The sequence below is a fragment of the Miscanthus floridulus genome, chromosome 5 (genome assembly GCF_019320115.1).
Source record: "Miscanthus floridulus cultivar M001 chromosome 5, ASM1932011v1, whole genome shotgun sequence".
Lineage (NCBI taxonomy): Eukaryota > Viridiplantae > Streptophyta > Magnoliopsida > Poales > Poaceae > Miscanthus > Miscanthus floridulus.
In genome coordinates this window covers 91,920,740-91,941,536 of record NC_089584.1, presented here as the reverse complement: position 1 = coordinate 91,941,536, position 20,797 = coordinate 91,920,740, and the positions used below count along the sequence as shown (strand labels likewise).

Here is a 20,797-nt window from a genome sequence, read left to right as displayed (position 1 = left end):
AAGCTTCTTGGTGAATAGTGCGGTATCGACCTTCTTGATGGTGAAGCCCTTCTCAATGAGAAAGTCCCAAAGACGCTCATACCAAGCTCTTAGGGCTTGCTTAAGACCATATAATGCCTTGGACAACCTATAAACATGATTAGGATATCTAGGGTCTTCAAACCCGGGAGGTTGATCAACATAGACTAGTTCATTAATAAAGCCATTTAAAAAAGCACTTTTCACATCCATTTGATATAGTTTTATTTCATGATGTGATGCATATGCAAGGAGGATACGAATGACTTCTAGTCTTGCAATCGGTGCAAAGGTCTCTCCAAAATCCAATCCTTCGACTTGAGAGAACCACTTTGCAACTAGTCTTGCCTTGTTCCTCACAACTACGCTTTGATCATCTTGCTTGTTGCGAAACACCCACTTTGTTCCAATGACTCTTGCACCTTTTGGCCGCTCTTCAAGAGTCCAAACTTCATTGCGGGTGAAGTTGTTCAACTCTTCATGCATGACATTTATCCAATCCGGATCTTGAAGAGCTTCTTGTAGATGTAGTATTTGCAACCAAACACCCTAAAGAAGGAGATGTCTGGCTTCTTCCCATTGAGCAACTCATAAGGTGTCTTGCCAAGGAACTTTTGAAGGAATAGGCGGTTGGATGCATAGCATGCGGTGTTGATAGCTTCCGCCCATAGAGCTTCGGGGGTGTTGTACTCATCTAGCACTGTTCTTGCAAGAGTGATCAATGTCCGGTTCTTTCTCTCAACTACACCATTTTGTTGAGGAGTATATGTTGCGGAGACCTCATGCTTGATCCCAACTTCATCACAATAGGCTTCTATGTTTGTGTTGTCAAATTCCTTCTCATTGTCACTTCTAATCTTCTTGAGCTTTACTTGAAATTCATTTTGTGCTCTCTTGGCAAACTTCTTGAAGCAAGATGCAACTTTGGATTTGCCATGAAGGAAGAATACCCATGTATATCTTGAATAGTCATCAATAATCACAAGACAATAAAGATTTTCTCCCAAACTCTTGTATGTTGTTGGTCCAAATAAATCCATGTGAAGGAGTTCTAGCACTCTTGTGTTTGACATGAAGGCTTTGGTTGGATGAGTATTTGCAACTTGCTTGCCGGCTTGACATGCACTACAAAGCTTGTCCTTCTCAAACTTCATGTCCTTCAACCCTCTCACCAAATCATTCTTCATTAGCTTCTTGAGTGAGCTCATCCCAACATGAGCAAGTCTCCTATGCCATAACCACCCAAGTGTTGTTTTGTTGAATAGGCAAGTCTTCAAATTTGCATCTTTGGAGGTGAAATCCACTAGATATAGATTGTTGTATCTAAATCCTTTGAATATCACATGATCATCATCCTTCTTAGATACAACAACTTCCTTCTCGGTGAACAAGCATTGGAAGCCAAGATCACACAATTGTCCAACGGATAGCAAGTTGAAGCTCAATGAAGCAATATATAGCATATTTGAGATAGAATGATCATTTGATATTGCCAGTTTGCTCAATCCTTTAACCTTGCCATTTGAATTATCTCCAAATGTGATTCTTTCTTGTCCATCTACTTCTTCATCTAGTGAGGTGAACATACGAGGATCATCGGTCATATGTTGTGTGCAACCACTATCAATAACCCAATAACTTCCACCGCTCTTGTAGTTCACCTACACACAAGAGATCAAGCTTTAGGAACCCAAACTTGTTGAGGGCCCTTCACCTTCTCAATAAGTGACTTTGCAACCTAAATTTTCTTAGGCCTATTCTTGTTTAGAGGTCCTAAGAATATGACTTTCATCTTTCCACTATAATCCTTTCTAAGCATGTAGTGAGTATTAAAGGCAAAAGGTCTAGCATGCTTGGGCAAGGGTTGTGGTGATGGAGTTTGGCACTCATGGGCAAAGTGACCTTCTTGTCCACACTCAAAATATCTCTTTGGCTTTAGCTTTGACTTGTGTTGTTGTTGAGCTTGAGCCTTCTTCTCTTGGTTTGCTAAATACCCAATGCCACTTCTATCCATCTTCATGATAGTGTTCATAAGTAGCTCACTTTGTAGATACTTGCCTCTCGTGAACTTGCTCAATCCAATCTTGAGATGCTCTTTCTCCAATTTGAGCTTCTTGTTTTCTTCCTTGAGAGCATCATTGTTTTTCTCTTCCTTGAGCTTCTTGTTCTCTTCTTTGAGCTTTTCATTCTCAAGGATCAAACCATCATCATGAACAAGAGTTTCTACCACTATAGACTTGGTGGTTTTGAGTTCTTCAAGATCTTTCTTGAGCTTGACAAACTTATCATAATCATCGGCCTCAACCACTTGCTTGCCCTTGCTACTAGAACTTTGCTCAATGCTCTCAATGATCAAATCATCATATGATGTAGCTATATCAATCTTAACAACATCGTTAGTAGCATCATGTGGCTCATTGGATAAGAATTCTTGAGCAATAACAAGATTATCATGATTGATCTTTAGAGTTGTATATTCTTCTTTTAGCTTGTTGTGGCTAGTGATGAGCTCATTGTGTATCCTCTCAAGTTTATCATGTTTATCTTTAAGCTCTTTCTTAGAAGATTTGAGCTCCTTGAGTTTGGATGATATAGCATCATTTGCTTCTCTAAGCTCAATACTAGCCTTTTCGACATGTCACATTTTGCTAAAAGTGAATTATTCTTAGCTTCTAGCTTTTCATTCTTAGCTCTAGTCTTTATAATGATCTTAGTGTATTATTTTAGCAATCTAGCAAGATCATCATAAGAAGGTGATTCATATTCATCATCATCACTATTGCTATCATCATTACTAGCATGTTCATCACCACTACTATCATCATCGTTTGATACCTTGCGTTCACCCTTGGCCATAAGGCATAGGTGTGTAGAGGATGATGACGGTGGTGGCGGTGAAGATGATGAAGAGCCAATAACAATTATGGCCACCTTCTCGTTGTCACTATCATCATCGGATGAGTCACTAGAAGAATCAATGTCCGTGAGCCAATCACCGACGATGTATGCCTTTCCACTCTTCTTCTGCTTGTGGAAGTCTTTCTTCTTGCCATCTCTCTTCTTGTATGGCTTGTTTTTCTTCTTCTTATCTTTTTCTTCATTACTTGAGTCATCTTTCTTGCCCGTGTACTTGTTCTTGAACTTATCTTTCTTAGGCTTGGTGCATTGGTGTGCTAGATGACCAAGTTCTCCATAATTGTAGCAATCCATCTCGGAGATTGGCTTCCTTCTAAAGCTAGTGAAGAACTTCTTCTTCTTGCCATCGAACTTGATGCCACTCTTGTTGAGCTTCTTTAGCATCTTGGTGGTTTTTCTCACCATGAGAGCAAGAATTGCATCATTAACTTCATCATCACTTGAGCTCTCATACTCAAGTCTTGCTTTGCCCTTCTCTTGGCTAGCTTTGAATGCTAAGTCCTTTTCTTTCTTCTTTGTAGAGGATGAGCCATCTTGAGGTGTGATGTGCATGTACATCTCATGAGCATTGATCTTTCCCAAGATTTGTGTCGGTGTAGCGGTGGAAAGATCACCTTGATGAAGCACGGTCATAATATGCCCATATTTGTCAATGGGGAGGACACTCAAGATCTTTCTTACAACATCGGATGGTTGCATTTGAGTGAGTCCAAGCCCATTGACTTTCTCTACAAGAACATTCAAACGTGAATATATTTCATTAGCACATTCTTTAGGAAGCATCTCAAAAGAGTTAAGCTTTTTCATGACAAGATGATAGCGTTCCTCACGCTCAGTCTTTGTTCCCTCATGGAGAGCATAAATGTCCGACCATAGTGCATGGGCGTCTTTGTGGTTCCTCACCTGGTTGAACACATCTTTGCAAAGACCTCTAAAGATGGTGTTTCGAGCCTTTGCATTCCATTTCTTGTAATTCACCTCATTGCCTTGTAGGTTAGTAGCATCCCGAGGTTTTGGGAAGCCTTGTGAGGTGGCTCTAAGTATTCCAACATCTAGAGCTTCTAAGTACGTCTCCATGCGAATTTTCCAATATGGAAAATCACCCCCATCAAAGATAGAAGGAGGTCTATCCCCATGAGATATCTTTCTCTAGGCGGTTAAGCCTAAATACATGAGCACGAGGCTCTAATACCAATTGAAAGATCAAGATGCCCAAGAGGGGGGGGTGAATTTGGCTAATTCTAAATTTCTTTGCAATAATTAAAACCTATTGTTAGCCCAATTAACCCCTTGTGCCTAGAAAGTGTTTCTAATGTTCTATCACACAAAAAGTCTTGCAACCTAAGTTCCAATCCTACTCTAGCATGGCAATTCTATGAATGTAAAGACAAGTATTGAATTGCTCAAAGTAAATACTCAAGGTAAATGCTCAAAGTAAAGAGAGAAGGAGAAACGCGGCGATGTTTTGCCGAGGTATCGGAGAGTCGCCACTCCCCACTAGTCCTCATTGGAGCACCCACGCAAGGGTGTAGCTCCTCCTTTGATCCGCGCAAGGATCAAGTGCTCTCTATGGGTTGATTCTTCGACACTCCGTCACGGTGAATCACCCACAACCGCTCACAACTCGAGTTGGGTCATCCACAAGCACCGCCGGATGATCACCAAGCTCCCAATCACCACCAAGCCGTCTAGGTGATGGCGATCATCAAGAGTAACAAGCACAAACTCTCACTTGACCACGACAAGCCTAATGAGAAGGGTGGATGCACACTTTGCTACTCTTGATCTCACTAATGAGGGCTCTCTTTGGGATTCTCAAATCTCAATCACCTCACTAGGACCTTGCTCTTCTTGGCACTCTCAAGGATGTTTCTCAGCTGTTGAAATGAGCAAAAGTACCCACACACACGAATGGAGGAAGTATTTATAACATGGGTTGAAAAATGAACCATTATGTGCCTCTGCGGGGTGATCGGACGCTCCGGTCATGTTGACCGGACGCGCCGGTCAGTTTACCCCGAAATCCAGTGTTTAAAGTGTGACCGGACGCTGGCCAACATCCGGTCAGCACTGACCGGATGCGTCCGGTCGTGATTTTCCCTCTCTGGAACCTTACTGGAGTCGACCGGACGTTGGCCCTCAGCGTCCGGTCACTTCACCTCTCAGCGTCTGGTCACTTCCAGATGACTTCACCTTGATCAAATAAACTGACCGTACTCTGCGCCAGTGTCCGGTCACACCAAAGCCAGTGTCCGGTCAGTATTTGACCCTCCATTCACTTTCAACTTTCGAACGTACGTGAATAAAGTTTGCTCCAATGGATCTAAGGGCTTTTTAGGAGCTACCTAGTGCTATGTTTAGCTAGTGTGCACCACACCTAACCCACTAGACTCACCTAGGTCAAGTTACCCGTCCATACCCCCTTAATAGTACGGCCAAAGGAAAAACAAAGTCCTAAACTACTCTAAGTGTCTCTTCAACACTAAACGACACTTAGAACTAGTCCATTCTTAACCTTGTCGTCCATCCTTTGAAAACCAAAACGATTTTCATCGAGGGACATGACCACCATGATAGCCCAATCGATCTCCGTTACCATGACCTAACTTAATTGCCTCTGTAAAATACACGTTAGTCATAGTAATCACGTATTGTCATTAATCACCGAAATTCAACTAAGGGCCTAGATACTTTCAATGCAACTTAATAAATAACTTCTAGCTTTGTCCAAAGCAAATCCATAAGCAAATCTACTGTCTCTAAATAAATAACTTCTAGACATGTACTAAGTTATTTTTGTAAGTTTGACTAATTATGTAGGAAAGAATATTAACCACTAAATGGGTCCCTGAGTGGCCGATTAAAATCTACCTTTGAACCTTGAACAAAAATCAATCTTGATTTTCATGCCATAAATTGTAAGACGTTTTGTTATTTCTAGATTCATAGTTTTTGCTATGTACGTAGATATACACTGTGTCTATATGCATAGTAAAAAATAGTATATTTAGAAACGCTAAAACTTCTTATAATTTGGACGGATAGGATATATACGAAGCTAGAATTATTATGTTGTTCTCTTCCTAACTCTAATCAAAATCAATATCAGTAATTTTATATGCGAGCAGGTTGATGCTATTTCACATGTACCTGGCAAGTTATCCAAAAGCTACCTTGGTCTCCAAGGTCGGAATTGACAATATGGGGTGATCATGCAAATCAAATCTTTCTGGATACTCCTTCCATCTCTAAAAAAAATAACTTCTAGATCCGTCCTAATCAACTTTTGTAAGTTTGACTAATTTTGTATGAAAGAATATTAACATCCATGACACTAAACGAGTACACTAATTATACTAATTTTGTGCCACGAGTACTGTTTTTCGATAATTCAGTTAAACCTATAAAAGTTTTAACTTGGTATATGACTCTAGAGGTTGATTTATTTAGACAAACACATATGTAGATCTAAAAAATCGAAGAAAATAAAGGTCATGTTTGGTTGCTGCCCTGGCAGCCAAATGCCTATCAGGCAACAGATCTTGGTCACCGAGCAGTCAAAATCAATTGCCTAAATTGGTGCCTGGCCAGAGAAGCTTGCCTGGGCAAGCAATCAAACAGGTCATGAGTGGCCCATTCAAATTTAACTTTGAACCTCGAACAAAAATCAATCTTGATTTTCATGCCATAAATGAACCTTGATTCAAACCCCGGCTCCGGCGTTTTTTCCGTGCACACGGCATTCCACCGGATCGCTCGATCTAGACGGTGTTTGTTTGTCGCAGTCGCAACCGATTCGCGCTGCTCCCGTATAAATAGAATGGCGCCGGCGACCGGCGTTGCCCACTTCACAAGACCGGAAGAGCCCACTCCTGCATGTAACTCGGATACTCCACCCGAGAGTCCGCGACACCTCAGCTTAGCTTCTTCCACCCCAGAAGTAGAATCCCGAGAGCCTTCCTCCCTCCTCCCTCCTCCCTCCTCCGTTGGGCGTTGGCCGCCGGGGGTGGGCCAAGATGATATCGGGGAACGATATATACACGGTGCTGACCGCGATGGTGCCTCTGTACGTGGCCATGTTCCTGGCGTACGGGTCGGTGCGGTGGTGGCGCATCTTCACGCCGGACCAGTGCTCCGGCATCAACCGCTTCGTCGCCATCTTCGCCGTGCCGCTGCTGTCCTTCCACTTCATCTCCACCAACGACCCCTACGCCATGAACCTCCGGTTCCTGGCCGCGGACACGCTGCAGAAGCTGCTCGTCCTGTCGGGGCTGGCCGTGTGGTCGCGCCTGCTGCCCTCCAGGCTCGCGGCCGCGGCGCCGCGGCTGGACTGGTCCATCACGCTCTTCTCGGTGTCGACGCTGCCCAACACGCTGGTGATGGGGATCCCGCTGCTGATCGCCATGTACGGGCCCTACGCCGGGTCCCTCATGGTGCAGGTGATCGTGCTCCAGTGCATCATCTGGTACACGCTGCTGCTGTTCCTCTTCGAGTTCCGCGCCGCGCGGATGCTCATCGCGGACCAGTTCCCGGACACCGCGGCGGCCATCGCGTCGCTGCACGTGGACGCGGACGTGGTGTCGCTGGAGGGCGGGCGCGCCGAGACGGAGGCCGAGGTGGCGGACGACGGCCGGCTGCACGTCACGGTGCGCCGCTCGTCGGCGTCGCGGCGGTCGCTGCTGATGACGACGATGGTGACGCCGCGGCCGTCGAACCTGACGGGTGCGGAGATTTACTCCATGAGCTCGTCGCGGCAGCACAGCCCGCGGGGCTCCAACTTCAACCACGCCGACTTCTTCGCCATGGTCGACAGCGCCGGCGCGCGCGCCTCGAGCTTCGGCGCCGCCGATCTGTACTCGATGCACTCGTCGCGGGGGCCGACGCCGCGGCAGTCCAACTTCGACGAGCGCTCGGCCTCGGCACGGTCGTCGTCGAGACCCGCGGGCGCCGTGCCCAGCTGCCACGACGCCAAGGAGCTCCACATGTTCGTGTGGAGCTCGAACGCCTCCCCCGTCTCGGAAGTCAGCGGCCTGCCGGTCTTCACCGGTGGCGCGGGCGGCGGCATCAACGTCGGCGCCAAGGAAATTCGCATGGCTGTCCCCGCCGAGCTGCCGCCGCAGAACGGCTCGGCCGGCAAAGGTACGTCCGCGCCGCGCGCACGCGTCAACACTAACGCTAGCAGAGTAGCAGACACATCTGCTTCATGCTTTGCATACAGTAAGCGAATCCTTTTTTTTTTGTCGTTTTCAGAGAACGAGAGCAACGGTGCAGTAGCTGCGGCGACGGCGGAAGCCGACGAGGCTTTCGGCTTCGACGGTGGCAAGACGACGGCGGAGGACGCGGAGGCGGGAGAAGCAGGCGGGCCCGGCGAGCAGCTGACGAAGCTGGGTTCCAGCTCCGCCACGGCCGAGCTGCGCGTGAAGGACGTGGGCGGAGTGGCGGACGCCGGCGGCGGTGGGTACGACCCGGACGACGCGCGGGCGCAGCAGCAGATGCCGCCGGCGAGCGTGATGACCCGCCTCATACTCATCGTGGTGTGGCGCAAGCTGATCCGCAACCCCAACACTTACTCCAGCCTCCTCGGCCTCGCCTGGTCCCTCGTCGCGTTCCGGTATGCTACAAAGTCTACACCTTTTCACGTGACCTGCTGCCTCACTCATTGTCTATGCTATAGTATTCTAGTTCTAGATAGTCTACCGAGTAGCATATGTTAGGGGTGTAGTAAATGGTTTACATAACAGATTGCGACCAATTAGGCAAGGATCGATGTGGGTAGTGGAGTATCGCTTCGAGCTTAGCGATCAGTACTAGCCTACTAGGCCTGTATAGCTGTTCATACTAGGGTGTGAGTGGCTGGACTCTACAGACCATCCGATCCAGTTCATGCTGGTAGCTCTGATCGTGCTAGGTACTGAATGACTTTACATTATATAAACAGAGAGGCGACAAGTTCATGCACCGCAGACAGTACTTTTTTCCTGATTATAGTTAAGTTTGGTGCTGGCGATAAGCGAGAGCCGATAGATGAATCGATTTGTCTGTCAACTCTGGCGATGCCTAGCAGTGGGCGACGTAGCTTCGCCTAAATGCAGGGAAGGGAAGGGAACTCAGGCATTGTTTAGATTGCAAATTTTTGCAATCTGGACACTGTAGCACGTTTCGTTTGTATTTGACAAACTTTGTTTGATCATGGACTAACTAGGCTCAAAAGATTCGTCTCGTGATTTACAACCAAACTGTGCAATTAGTTACTTTTTTTATCTACATTTAATGCTCCATGCATGTATCAAAAAATTAATGTAATAGAGAGAGTGAAAAAATTTGGAACTTTGAAGTAATCTAAACAAGGCCTCAAAACCAGTGCGCCGTGTACGTACGAGCCGTGGGGAATAACCGAAAAGCTGCTTTTACTTGCGCCCGGACGGTGGCGGTGGGAGATGAGTTGAGTGTTTCCCCGGCCGGACCACACCGCGGGCGCGGGCCCGCCCAGCAAGCTCCGATCGCGAACTGTTGGGAGCCGGAAAGTCGAAGGGAGCTCGATTCGATCGCACGGCGCACGAGCACTGGACGCCCGCCAATCATTGATGGATTCATCTCATCATCATCACAGCCTCTTTTGGAGTTTGTTATAAACCTCTGCAACACAACTGTTTACTTGGGCTAATCATCGCCGTTAGAGGCTGTTGTCTGGCTGGCCCAATTCGTGAGTGAATATACACACTGCTGCAGCGTACTGTTCGAGCGAATTAAGCTCTGACGCCTAACGGGTGGCGTACGGTGGTTGCAGGTGGCACATCTCCATGCCGGCGGTCGTGGCCAAGTCCATCTCCATCCTCTCGGACGCCGGGCTCGGGATGGCCATGTTTAGCCTGGGTGAGTAAGCGAGCGCCCACACCCCTTGTGCTCCTGTCGTCCCGTAGCCCTGCACCGCCAATTAGTCCCGCGCCCACACACGCCGAGGCGGGCCCCGGCCCGATCGAGCTAACTAACGCTGCGGATGTCTCGTGGCCAGGATTGTTTATGGCGCTGCAGCCGAATCTCATCGCGTGCGGATGGCGCGCCACCGGCATCTCCATGGGCGTCCGCTTCCTCGCCGGCCCCGCCGTCATGACCGCCGCGTCCCTAGCCATCGGCCTCCGAGGGTCACTTTTGCGGGTCGCCATTGTGCAGGTAACCATGCATATATTGATATACATGCATAAACGATCTGCTTTAAGAATTGGTAGTTGTGGTGAAAAGTGACTTCTCGTCTTGCCCAATCGAATCATTGATCCAGTTAGATCAACTTGTGTCCGGCTTACCAACTGCGCGCCAGTACGTGCATGGTCGGCTGATGTGTCAGGTGGAATTCCTGGCTTTATGTCAACACCAAATTAGGGTCTCTATTTTTTTTATTTAGGGCATCTACATTTTCGGTGTCATGTTTTCTAGGCTAACAACAGGAGCCCCAAATCAGGATTTAACTTTAGCGAACCCATTACTAGTCACATTTTTTTCTTTTTTTTTTCTCTCATCTTCCATCCCCACCCATAGGCACCGAGTGCCACCGGCACCATTGCTCCCTCCAACGTGGCTAATCAGGGAGGTTGAGCTTCAAGCAAAGGGGCAATCTACAAGAGGTGAGCTAGGTTTCAGCTGGGAGGGCGAGTCCTCATCGCCTCATCGCAAGAGGACCGCTGAGAGGGCACGCATGCGGAGAGGGCTGGCGGTGAGGGCGCGCATGTGAGGAGGGTTGCCCTCGGGTGTGCAGTGGCAGTGGAGGCGATGAGAGGGCGGAGCTTGGGTAAAGGACGTCGTGAGGGCATTGCGACGGTGGAGGCGAAGGAAGGACAAAACTCGGATAGGAGGGTAGCGGGGAGGAGGAGAGTCGGGGCTAGAATTAGACCTACGAGGAGGGGGTAGGTGGCGCCTAATGGCCGGATCTGAGGCTAATGGTGGTGGGAGCGCTTGGACCGGACGGTGCAGGTGGGATACGAGCAGGAGTGGAAGAAAAAAACAGTAGAAAATATAAAATAAGTTAAAGCCTAGGGAAGAGCCCTCAGGATTGAGGGTTTGCGAGGAAAGACTTTGAGGGCATCCTACTTTTGGGGCCAAGAGTTAGGGCCCGGGGAAGAGCTTGCCCTCGGGAATGAGGGTTTGCGACGTTGAGGGCATACTACTTTTAGGGCTAAGAGTAGGTGCTTTGTTGGAGTGATATTTTTTTTTGCCCTCTTCGGCATCCATAGATAGGACGAAGGTCCGAGTAGGGACCCTACTAAAGTCACTCTTATACATGGGATTGTGCAATTACTAGCCCTACAACATTGTACACTATTAGCCCTACTAGATTGAAGCGACAGTGTACTCTATTTCTCTGTGAATTAAATAATAGTGCAATGATTTTCCTGGCATAATATTTCGCAGGCGGCTCTACCGCAAGGGATCGTGCCCTTTGTGTTCGCGAAAGAATACAACGTCCACCCGGCCATCCTGAGCACTATGTAAGTGATTATCAGCCACACATGCATATAGACTTGTGTATTGCTGGGCTAGGTTTTAATTATATGGTCATTGTATATATATTTTGCAGGGTAATCTTTGGTATGCTGATAGCCCTGCCGATCACCTTGATCTACTACATCCTTCTTGGATTGAAACCAGTGTAGCTGCTCGCCCTGCCCCACACCACATGATGAGGCATGAGGCAGAACTTGGACAACGCTGAGCTGGTGGTTGCACTCAAGCGTGTGGCCCACATGCATGGCTGGAGCCTTGTAATTTTGAGTCAGCTCCAGTGTTCCCTTTGGGGGTGATTAGGCATGCATGCGGTTTGTGTGTTGCTTATTACTAATCCATCTTGTCGTTTGAGGATTGCATGTAGTTTTCATGCCGATATATACCTTAGTTTAAGCTTTAAGGGCCTTGTACTACCCTAGAAATCTGGATTTGTTTGTAGCGACAAATGAACCATACATGCGTAATATTTGCCCGCTGCATTGGGAGACGATATACTGCGAAGACGAAATGTTTACTGTGCACGTTAGTTCGTGCAAACATGAGTTCAAAGGAAAGTACAATCGATATATACTCCCTGCTCTTTGCACTCACAATTCATCTAGTTCGTGTTGTATCCTTCGTGTATCCTTTTGCTTGAGTTTGATGGTGCACACATCGAGAAAATATTCAGTGCAAATACTCTATTCTGCGGAATCGTGAAAATCCTTTAATTAGAAAAACATGATTAGAAGTTTTCAAAAAAGAATTAAAACTATGCACATCCATAATGCATCTATAGACGTACAATGTCGCAACATTTGAGATTCAAACTCATTTTATAAAAAAAAATCATAAGAAAATAACAAACTTTAGGTGCATAAGTTCTTACCTGGAGTTTGTTGTTTTCATATGATTTTTTCTAGATTGAGTTTGAATCTCAAGTTTTTGCTACAATGTACATCTATATGGATGCATTATGGATGCGTGTAGTTTCATATTTTTTGAGAATCCTTAAGTATATGTTTTTCATGATTGCAATAATTCAGTAAAGGGTTTGCACTGAATATTTTCCTACACACATCTCCCTCATTTTCCGTATGTAGTATTTGGATTTGAATAAATAAAAACTTTGTAGTTTCTTACCATTACATTATTAATTTATTACTAAGGCTTCCCTTTAATCCTTATAGACTTGCTAGCTAGAAAAAGAGATAAATCATATCAATTACCTCATAAAATAGAAATATTCAGATTAAAATTGGCAGACTCAAATCATCATCGGCAATAATAATCCTTAAATGCATTCTGTTTCCTATAAAATCATCCACATTTTCTATTTAAAAATAGTCTAAAGTAACCCAAAATCTATATTTAAAGTACTCACCTCTGCTTTAATCTAGTTAAGCCCTTGAATTGGCATCTACACCTATCTCTACAATTATTAAAAATTACCTAAAGTAAACCACAAATATGCATTTAAATTACCTATATATATCCAAAGTACTTCTATTTATGCATACGATCGACTTACACACTCATACTATTGTTAATACAGAAAAAAACTAATTCAATATATAACATGCTGATGCATGTGTATACCATGTACCATGTGTGCATGTATGCAGGAAATAATGAGAACATGGAATTCCAAGCCAAATAAATAGCTCAAACTAAGGTTTCAATACACATGGCAGCACACATCACATGAAGGTGTGATGCAAACAGAGAGAAACTATGAGTGGATGGAAAAGAATATGGAGTAATTAGTAACCAAAGACTATCACAAGTGGAGAATCTTACAAAGTACATATATGAGTTGTATTAGAATATGGACAAATGATGAGATAGAACAAAATACAATTTTTGGTTACCTATGGGCCCAAATTTATCAACAAACTTCTAACAATCATATCTCTCAAAATTAATATATATATATATATATATATATATATATATATATATATATATATATATATATATATATATATATATATATATATATAGGCACTGCAGTAACACTTATTGATGACTAGTGAGTCAAATTTATACATTAGAAGTTGAGTTAAATGCACCAGAGGTTCATTAACTTGTGAGGAGGTTTCGGTTAGGTCCATCAACTTTTAAAGTGGCTTTTTGGGTCCATAAACTTTGTATGCCGTATCACTTAAGTCCAGTGGCGGAGCCAGGATTTATACTCAGGGGGGCCGGCCGTCAGGAATTATACTTAGGGGGGGCGGCTCGGTCTTTTTCATTGCGATAATTTTATTATCTAGTTGTGTTTTGTATGATTATATTATCTAGAAGATATTAATAGGTATATATGACAAGAATTTTATATAATCTCCCTCTTAATATAAATAAAAAATATTAAGTTATACTACTAATATTTTTTGTTGTGAAACATTGGGGGGGGGCCATGGCCCCTACCAGCCCCCCTTGGCTCCGCCAGTGCTTAAGTCCATATTTCTCCACGTTGGCTTCTCGTGCTGATGTGGCATGATGCCGCGGCCATGCGGGCATGCAGGCAAGTGCCGCCGCCCTGCTACATGGGCGCGAAAACAGGCCAGCCGCAGCCCCGCAGCGCACGAGTAGAAGCTGATGCCGTCACCGTGTCGTACCCCTTCCTCGCGTCACTATCCCTCGCCGACAACCGGTTCCACGGCGAGCTCCCCGCGGGGGTCTCGCTGCCGCCGAGCCTCCGAATCCTCGACCTCTTCGGCAAAGCCTTCTCCGGCGCCATCCCGGGGTCCCTGTTCACCGCCTCCTCCACGCTGTAGGAGCTCTACCTCTCCCGCAACGGCTTCTCTGGCGGGGTACCGCCACAGCTGGCGCCGCGCCCTGACGCGTCTCGAGCTGCAGCATCACGAGCTCCACGCCACCCACACCGTACTGGCAACCGCCTGCGCAGGTGCATCCACGCCACCCTGCCCGGACGCCGCCCCCACCGGCCACCGCCGCAGAGCAGTCTGGCGCCCCTGAAACCTCCTCGTGCTGGCACACCCCTGCCGCAAAGGAGTCACGTGAGAGGAGCGGCCGCCGCCTCGGTCGGAGCAGACGGAGATGACATTGGGGGTGGACAACAGCACGAGGCCGTAGACGACGCCGTCGTGTCGGCGTCCGACAACCGCTCCTCCCCGGTGGTGCCACCTGCAGCATCACGAGCTCCACGACGAGACCTGCCGCGCCACCTGACGCCCATGGTGGCGCTACGGCCATGGCCGGCCTCTGAGGTGGCTACGCCCTGCTCATCCTGCGTGGCAGTAGAGCCCGTGCCCGCGGCCTGTCGGTGCGGCACTCACGACCGGTAGATCCTGCACACTCCGGCAACTACCGGCGAACACGTAGGAGGCACGAGCGTTGACCCGTAGATCCACCCGATGCGCCGCCCCCACTCCGTCTTGTCCTCATAGAAGCACGAGATGACACTGATGGCCTCCGCGATGGTGGCACGAGATGACCAGGCGACTCCCTTTGGAGCTTGGCGCCCTCGTGTCGCTAGAGCTATTGGAGATTGGATATAATGCCTACGATGGCGGCGTTCCTGTAGAGCAGAGGCGCGATGACGGCACCGGTGCGCTGGGCGGCGGTAGTGCGGGCGGCGCATGTGCACGCCCCAACGTCGTCGTCAGGCCATGGCGAATGACCGTATTTCAGAGGTTGAGGTGCTCGCCGAGGTTGAGGTGCTAGGCCACCTCGGGCACCGCAACATCATCCGGCTGCTGGGGTGGTGCACCGATGGCAAGGCCAGTTGCGCCTCTATGAGTACATGTCGAATGGCAGCCTGGACGACCTCCTACATGACGCTGTCGGAGCAGACGCTGTGGGCAAGGCGGGGCTGGATTGGGACGTGAGGCACCGGATCATGGTGGGCGTGGCGCAGGGCGTGAGCTACCTGCACCACGACTGCATGCCGGTCGTGGCGCACCGTGACCTCAAGCCCAGCAACATCCTGCTTGATGCCAACATGGAGGCATGTGTGGCCGACTTCGGCGTCGCCAAGGCACTCCATGGCGCCGCGCCCATGTCCGTCGTGATGAGGACATGACACCCATGCATATGACCATGTTTGGCGCATGGTATGGAGGAGTAGGAGGCCAGCAAGGGTGTCCAAGTCAAGAAGGAGGCACGAGGCTAATTCGGTTCGAGTCCCCAAGGTGGAGGCCCAAAGCAATCAAGTTCAAGTCCGCCTCGGCCTCCAGGACCAGTCTGCCTTAAACTGGTCACCTAGGACGCATACGGACTCCGTTTTCGACGATCCATATATGGTTGGAAAGCTAATTTGAGCCAATCCAAGTGGTCTTATGTGAAAAGCCTTTTAGAATCAACGGGAATCGTCGAAACAAGTCAGCGTCCAGAATCTGCCAGGGTGTTGCGACACCATCTTTTGGTCTGTTGGACCATGTATCGTGTTTGGGCCCATTAGGGGGTGCGTCTAGGGTAGTCAACGACCCTAAGACCTTTATAATCATACGCCACCGCCATCATTAGATTTTGAGTTTTGCTTAGATTAATCTGTCAAGAACACTTTCGTCGTTCATCGGTTTATGAGACCCCAACTTCGTGAGATTAATCATTCATCTACAATTTTGTTGCTTTCTTTCTTGTTCTTCTTTGTGTTCTTCGTTGCGTAGGCAGGGATTAGCCTTCTTGATGAGGTCAACCGGATCCGTGTCTCAATTGATAACCAGAGGAGTTGTGATGCTAAGATTGTAGGGTTTGATCTTTCAATCTGAAGCTGGATCGGTGTGTCATTCTCCGCCACTACGATAGTTATCACTACCTGATGGAAGATTGGGATCCCCGTTCTATTATGTGGTATCAGAGCTAAGGTATACCATCAGGTTCATATTTATCCTCTAGTTTGGAGTGTTTCACATTCGTTCCATTGTCCAGTGCCATACTTTTTTTCCTGTCTTAAAACCTTCCACGCCATAGCCTTTGCATATTTTAGTTTCAGAGTTCGTCGTGTTGAGTTTGTGTTCTGGTCGAGGTCTTGTTGCTGGTTAGGTCATGTTAGAGTCCAGTTCATGTGTTTCCCCCATCGTTTCCATCAAATATTTGCTTCCGTGACCAATTTTACGCACATTGTTCCTGTTTTATCCTCTAATTCGGAGCCAATTCTTAAAATTGGTCTAGTTTTCGTATACGAACTCGGATTTCGACGTTCCATATATCAAAATCGATCAGAAAATTTTTTTGGATCCATCCATCCCCTGTCTTGTTGGGGTTAGAAAATTTTAATTTGGTCAAAAACTGGTCACAAGATCCTCTTTTCGTGGTCACAAGCTTTTTGTCGATTTTGAGCACGTCTTCTGAAATTTCCACAGGCCACGCCTTTCACATGTTTAAGCTCATATTTTTTGTGCTCCTAAGTGAAGGAAAAATATCAAAAAAATAAAAAGATAAAGTCAAAATTTTCCCAAAAAAACAACGATAGCCCACAAAAATAGAAAAAAGAGAGGGCAAGGCTAATCCTTGCCTGCGCAACAAAGAACACAAGCAAGAACAAGAAAGAAAGCAACTAAATTACAAATGAATGATTAATCTTATGAAGGTGGGGTCTCACAAACCGATGAACGATGAAACTGTTCTTGACAGATTAATCTAAGCAAAACCCGAAACCTAATGACGGCGGTGGCGTATGATTATAAAGGTCTTAGGGTCATCGCCTACCCTAGACGTGCCCCCTAATGGGCCCAAACACGATACACGGTCCAACGGACCAAAAGACGGTGTCGCAGCACCCTAGCAGATTCTGGACGCTGACTTGTTTCGACGATTCCTGTTTAATCCGAAAGGCTTTTGGCATGAGACCACTTGGATTGGCTTCCTTATCAAATTAGCTTTCCAACCATATGTGGATCGTCGAAAATAGAGTTCATATGCGTCCTGGGTGACCAGTTTAATGTAGGCTGATCCTGGAGGCCGAGGCAGACTCAAACTTGAGTTGCTTTGGGCCTCCACCTCGGGGACTCGAACAGAATTAGCCTCGGGCCTCCTTCTTGACTTGGACACCCTTGCTGGCCTCCTCCATCGTGTTCGCGGCCATCGTCATCGTGTACATCCAGCAGGCCAGGGGCTGGGTCGTCGGCTTCACCATGTCCGTCGTGCTCATGGTGGGCAAGATGGAGATCCCCATGGCCTCCTTCGGCGTCTTCGCCATCCTGACGCTCACCATCTGGGTAGCCGTGTATGACCATGTGCTCATGTGGCCACTATCCCGGCTCACCGGCCACGCGTGTGGGCTGAACCTACAACAGCAGATGGGCACCGACCTCGCGCTCTTCGCCATGGCCATGGCCGTGGCCACGCACACCGAGTGCATCCACCGAGCTATCGCGATCGCCCAGGAGCTCCACAACCGGGGGCACCTGGACAAACCGGTGAACATGTCGACCATGAAGCTGGTGCCACAACACTGCCTGACGGGGCTCGCCGAGGGCCTGAACCTGATCAGACAGATCGAGTTCTACTACTCTAAGTTTCCCAATACCATGTCCAGCATCGGGGTGTCACTGCTCGCTCTTGGCCTTGGGTTCGGCGCCGTGCTGGGCAACACCATCGTCGACGCCATGGCCCCACAGGCACGCGGGTGAGCCGCCACTGCGGGTGTGCGAGGAGGTGTCATCGCCGCCACTGTGGGCACGGGTGAGCTGCTGCCGTGGCCACATAGGCGCACGAGCAGGTTGTCCTCCGCGGCGCCCACTGTTGATGTTGTCGTTCCCCTCCCTGTCTTCGTCGTGCAGCGCGCCCGTCGGGGATGGAGCTCACGCTAGTGAGGATGGCCTGTGCGCTCGCTAGAGAGGAGCTCGCGGCGGTGAGGGGCCTGGAGGCCACCCGCGTAGTGCTCGCACCCACGCCGAAGCGTGCACGCGGTCGAGCTCGGGCCCACGATAGTGCCCGCACGTGGCGGAGCCCTTGCCTATGGCATAGCACAGGGGCGCTGGAGGAAGCTGTTGGAGTTGCATCGGTGGCCGGCCATGGAGGAGGGGACAAAGCGCCGCCGGAGTAAGCCACCTGCATGCCTGCATGGCCACGACATCATGCCACATTAGCACGAGAAGCCAACGTGGAGAGGTATGGACCTAAGTGATACGACGTACAAAGTTTATGGACCCAAAAAGCCACTTTGAAAGTTGATGGACCTAACCGAAACCTCCTCACAAGTTAATGGACCTCTGGTGCATTTAACTCTTAGTAGTTCTATAAGGGCGCCAAGGCAATTGCATTGTAGGGGGTTGCCACTTTTGGCACCATTGTCCAAGGATAGAGTATTCATACCAAGATCTAGCTTAACAACATAAAGAAAAAAATATCAATTTGACAACATTCCTAACTATATCAACTTCTTTGTGAGGCTATAGGCTTTTTCTTATCACGTGTGCAACATATGAAACACATTGCGTTGGTCAATATGAAACCCATTCAGTAGTGTTCTCTAGGATCCCCTCAATATAGGTTCCACAATCTGCCACCAAGTCAAGACGCATCCATGTGTACATGTCTCGCTAGCGTGATCACCCTATGCTTTCCATGACCCTTGTGTGATCATGTCACTTGAATGTACTAACCCCTCCCCCCCAAAAAACCCTATCTACCATTGAGTTTTGAGTTTTTTTAATAATTTAAAAAGAGCAACCTAAATGTCGCATTCAAAAAAGAACTCATTATCTTGGTGGTCATGATGGAATTTTTACGATGCAAGTTGTCGGATTGTTTTGCTCCGACAATAACTTGCAACGTGATCACGTAGACGGAATCAGATGGTAGCACCTAAGACACAAAGGTTTATACTAGTTTAGGGCACGATAGCATGCTAAACCCTACTCCAGTGGTGTGATTGCTCTTGTATTCGTATGCTCAATTACAGGGGTTGTTGCTCCTAGCTACATAGTAGATTGGAATGGTGGAAGATGGATCCCAAGCCCAAGGTCCCTACCCTCCTTTATATAGGCTGAGGGGGTACAGTTACAGAGAGGGCAATCGGGCTAATAGATTGGTTTACTAGTTTGTTACATGATATGCGCAACAGAATGATCCTAGCTATCGTCCAGATACGCCTGTCTTGGTTTGCCTTGATCTCCACATTTGTCGATCGCATTAGCCCTTGCGGGCCTCTTCCTTGGTGACTGCTGGGCCGATAGCCTGGTGACAGTCACATATACGGGTGGTGTAGGTACCCCTAGCCCATATATTTGATAGTAGCCCCCGTAGGACTTAATGACAAGCTAGCATGTAGCTTTAGCCCTTGGGACGTCGTAGACCCCTACAAGTTATGTGTACTGTAAGTACCAGTGAGCGTTTCCATCGGGTGCTGAGGTTTTGAGCAGTGCAGCTAAATATTCCCAAGTATTGAGGAGCCAGTATGTTGCCATTCGAGTACCAAGAGCATTTCTTGGGTGCCGAGAATCTTCTTCGTGGCGTGTATTTAGTGGTTGCGCATCATTAAGTTCTAGTCGTAGAATAATAATACAGACAGGGTAATTGCACCACCGTCTCTCGCGCGTCGCTATGTGTGGGGGTATGACCCCTGATACCCGCAAGGTTGTACATGGGCCGAGTTGCTAGGGGAAGCCCAACCCATAAGACCCAGCATGGGTCGCGCCACTAGTCGAGGCCTAGCTTACAAGACGATGCCGTGTAAGGTACAGCGTAGGTCAGCGTGCCTCGTAGGACTGCATAAAGATCCTCGGTGATCTAGGAAATCTGCTCGGATATGCTAGATTCCGTAATATCTATAACTTCCTATCTTGTAAACCGATCAGGATAGAAACAACTGATCTATAACCCTACCCCCAGGCTATATAAGGTGAGTAGGAACCCCGCTCGTTTTCATCTAATCATACGCAATAAAATCCACAAAGACATAGGACATAGCGTATTACGTCAAGCTGATGGCTTGAACCTGCCTAATCATTGTCTCTTACGTTCTGTGTCACCATCCGGTTTCCTCACGTGCACCTCCACCGATTCATCTACTACCATGGGCATACCCCTCGATAGACTACCAACTAGATTTCATCGACACTATGCTAGTTGGTTTTTAGGGTGACCCAATGCAAGTCATTTCTTAACAAACACTAAGGGCGTCACATTTTTTGTTTGAGACCCGTTAAGTAACGTGATCCCGAATTTTTGTGAGCTTCATTAGTGGAAAGAACAAGGTCATTGTCTTGGAGCCCTGAGGCCAATATAGCAGTGTCCTGAGTCGGGAACCATTGTGGGTGAATAACGAACACATGAGCAGCTGTCAACAGTTGCGCATGTTACTCTTCGAGCTGGTAATGGGTAGAACGAGTGAGCGTCCACGTCCTAATGAATAGGGGCAACACGACAAAGCCTGAATAGCATGGGCACATCATAAAACTCTTTTTCTAGATTCTAGGAG

General features: G+C 47.7%; 2 protein-coding genes across 2 annotated transcripts; both read left to right on the top strand.

Moving 5' to 3' along the window:
* The first annotated feature begins 6,791 nt into the window (after positions 1–6,791).
* Positions 6,792–11,808, top strand: LOC136452610 (auxin efflux carrier component 3a-like). The gene is made up of 6 exons (XM_066453216.1): positions 6,792–8,073; positions 8,185–8,545; positions 9,722–9,807; positions 9,947–10,104; positions 11,338–11,414; positions 11,504–11,808. Exons 1-6 carry the CDS (start codon positions 6,951–6,953, stop codon positions 11,577–11,579), a joined length of 1,881 nt encoding a protein of 626 aa, XP_066309313.1. The 5' UTR covers positions 6,792–6,950; the 3' UTR covers positions 11,580–11,808.
* Positions 11,809–17,507: 5,699 nt separating this feature from the next.
* LOC136454928 (protein NRT1/ PTR FAMILY 1.1-like) lies at positions 17,508–18,005 on the top strand. The gene has a single exon (XM_066455167.1). It carries the CDS (start codon positions 17,508–17,510, stop codon positions 18,003–18,005), a length of 498 nt encoding a protein of 165 aa, XP_066311264.1.
* Positions 18,006–20,797: the final 2,792 nt, after the last annotated feature.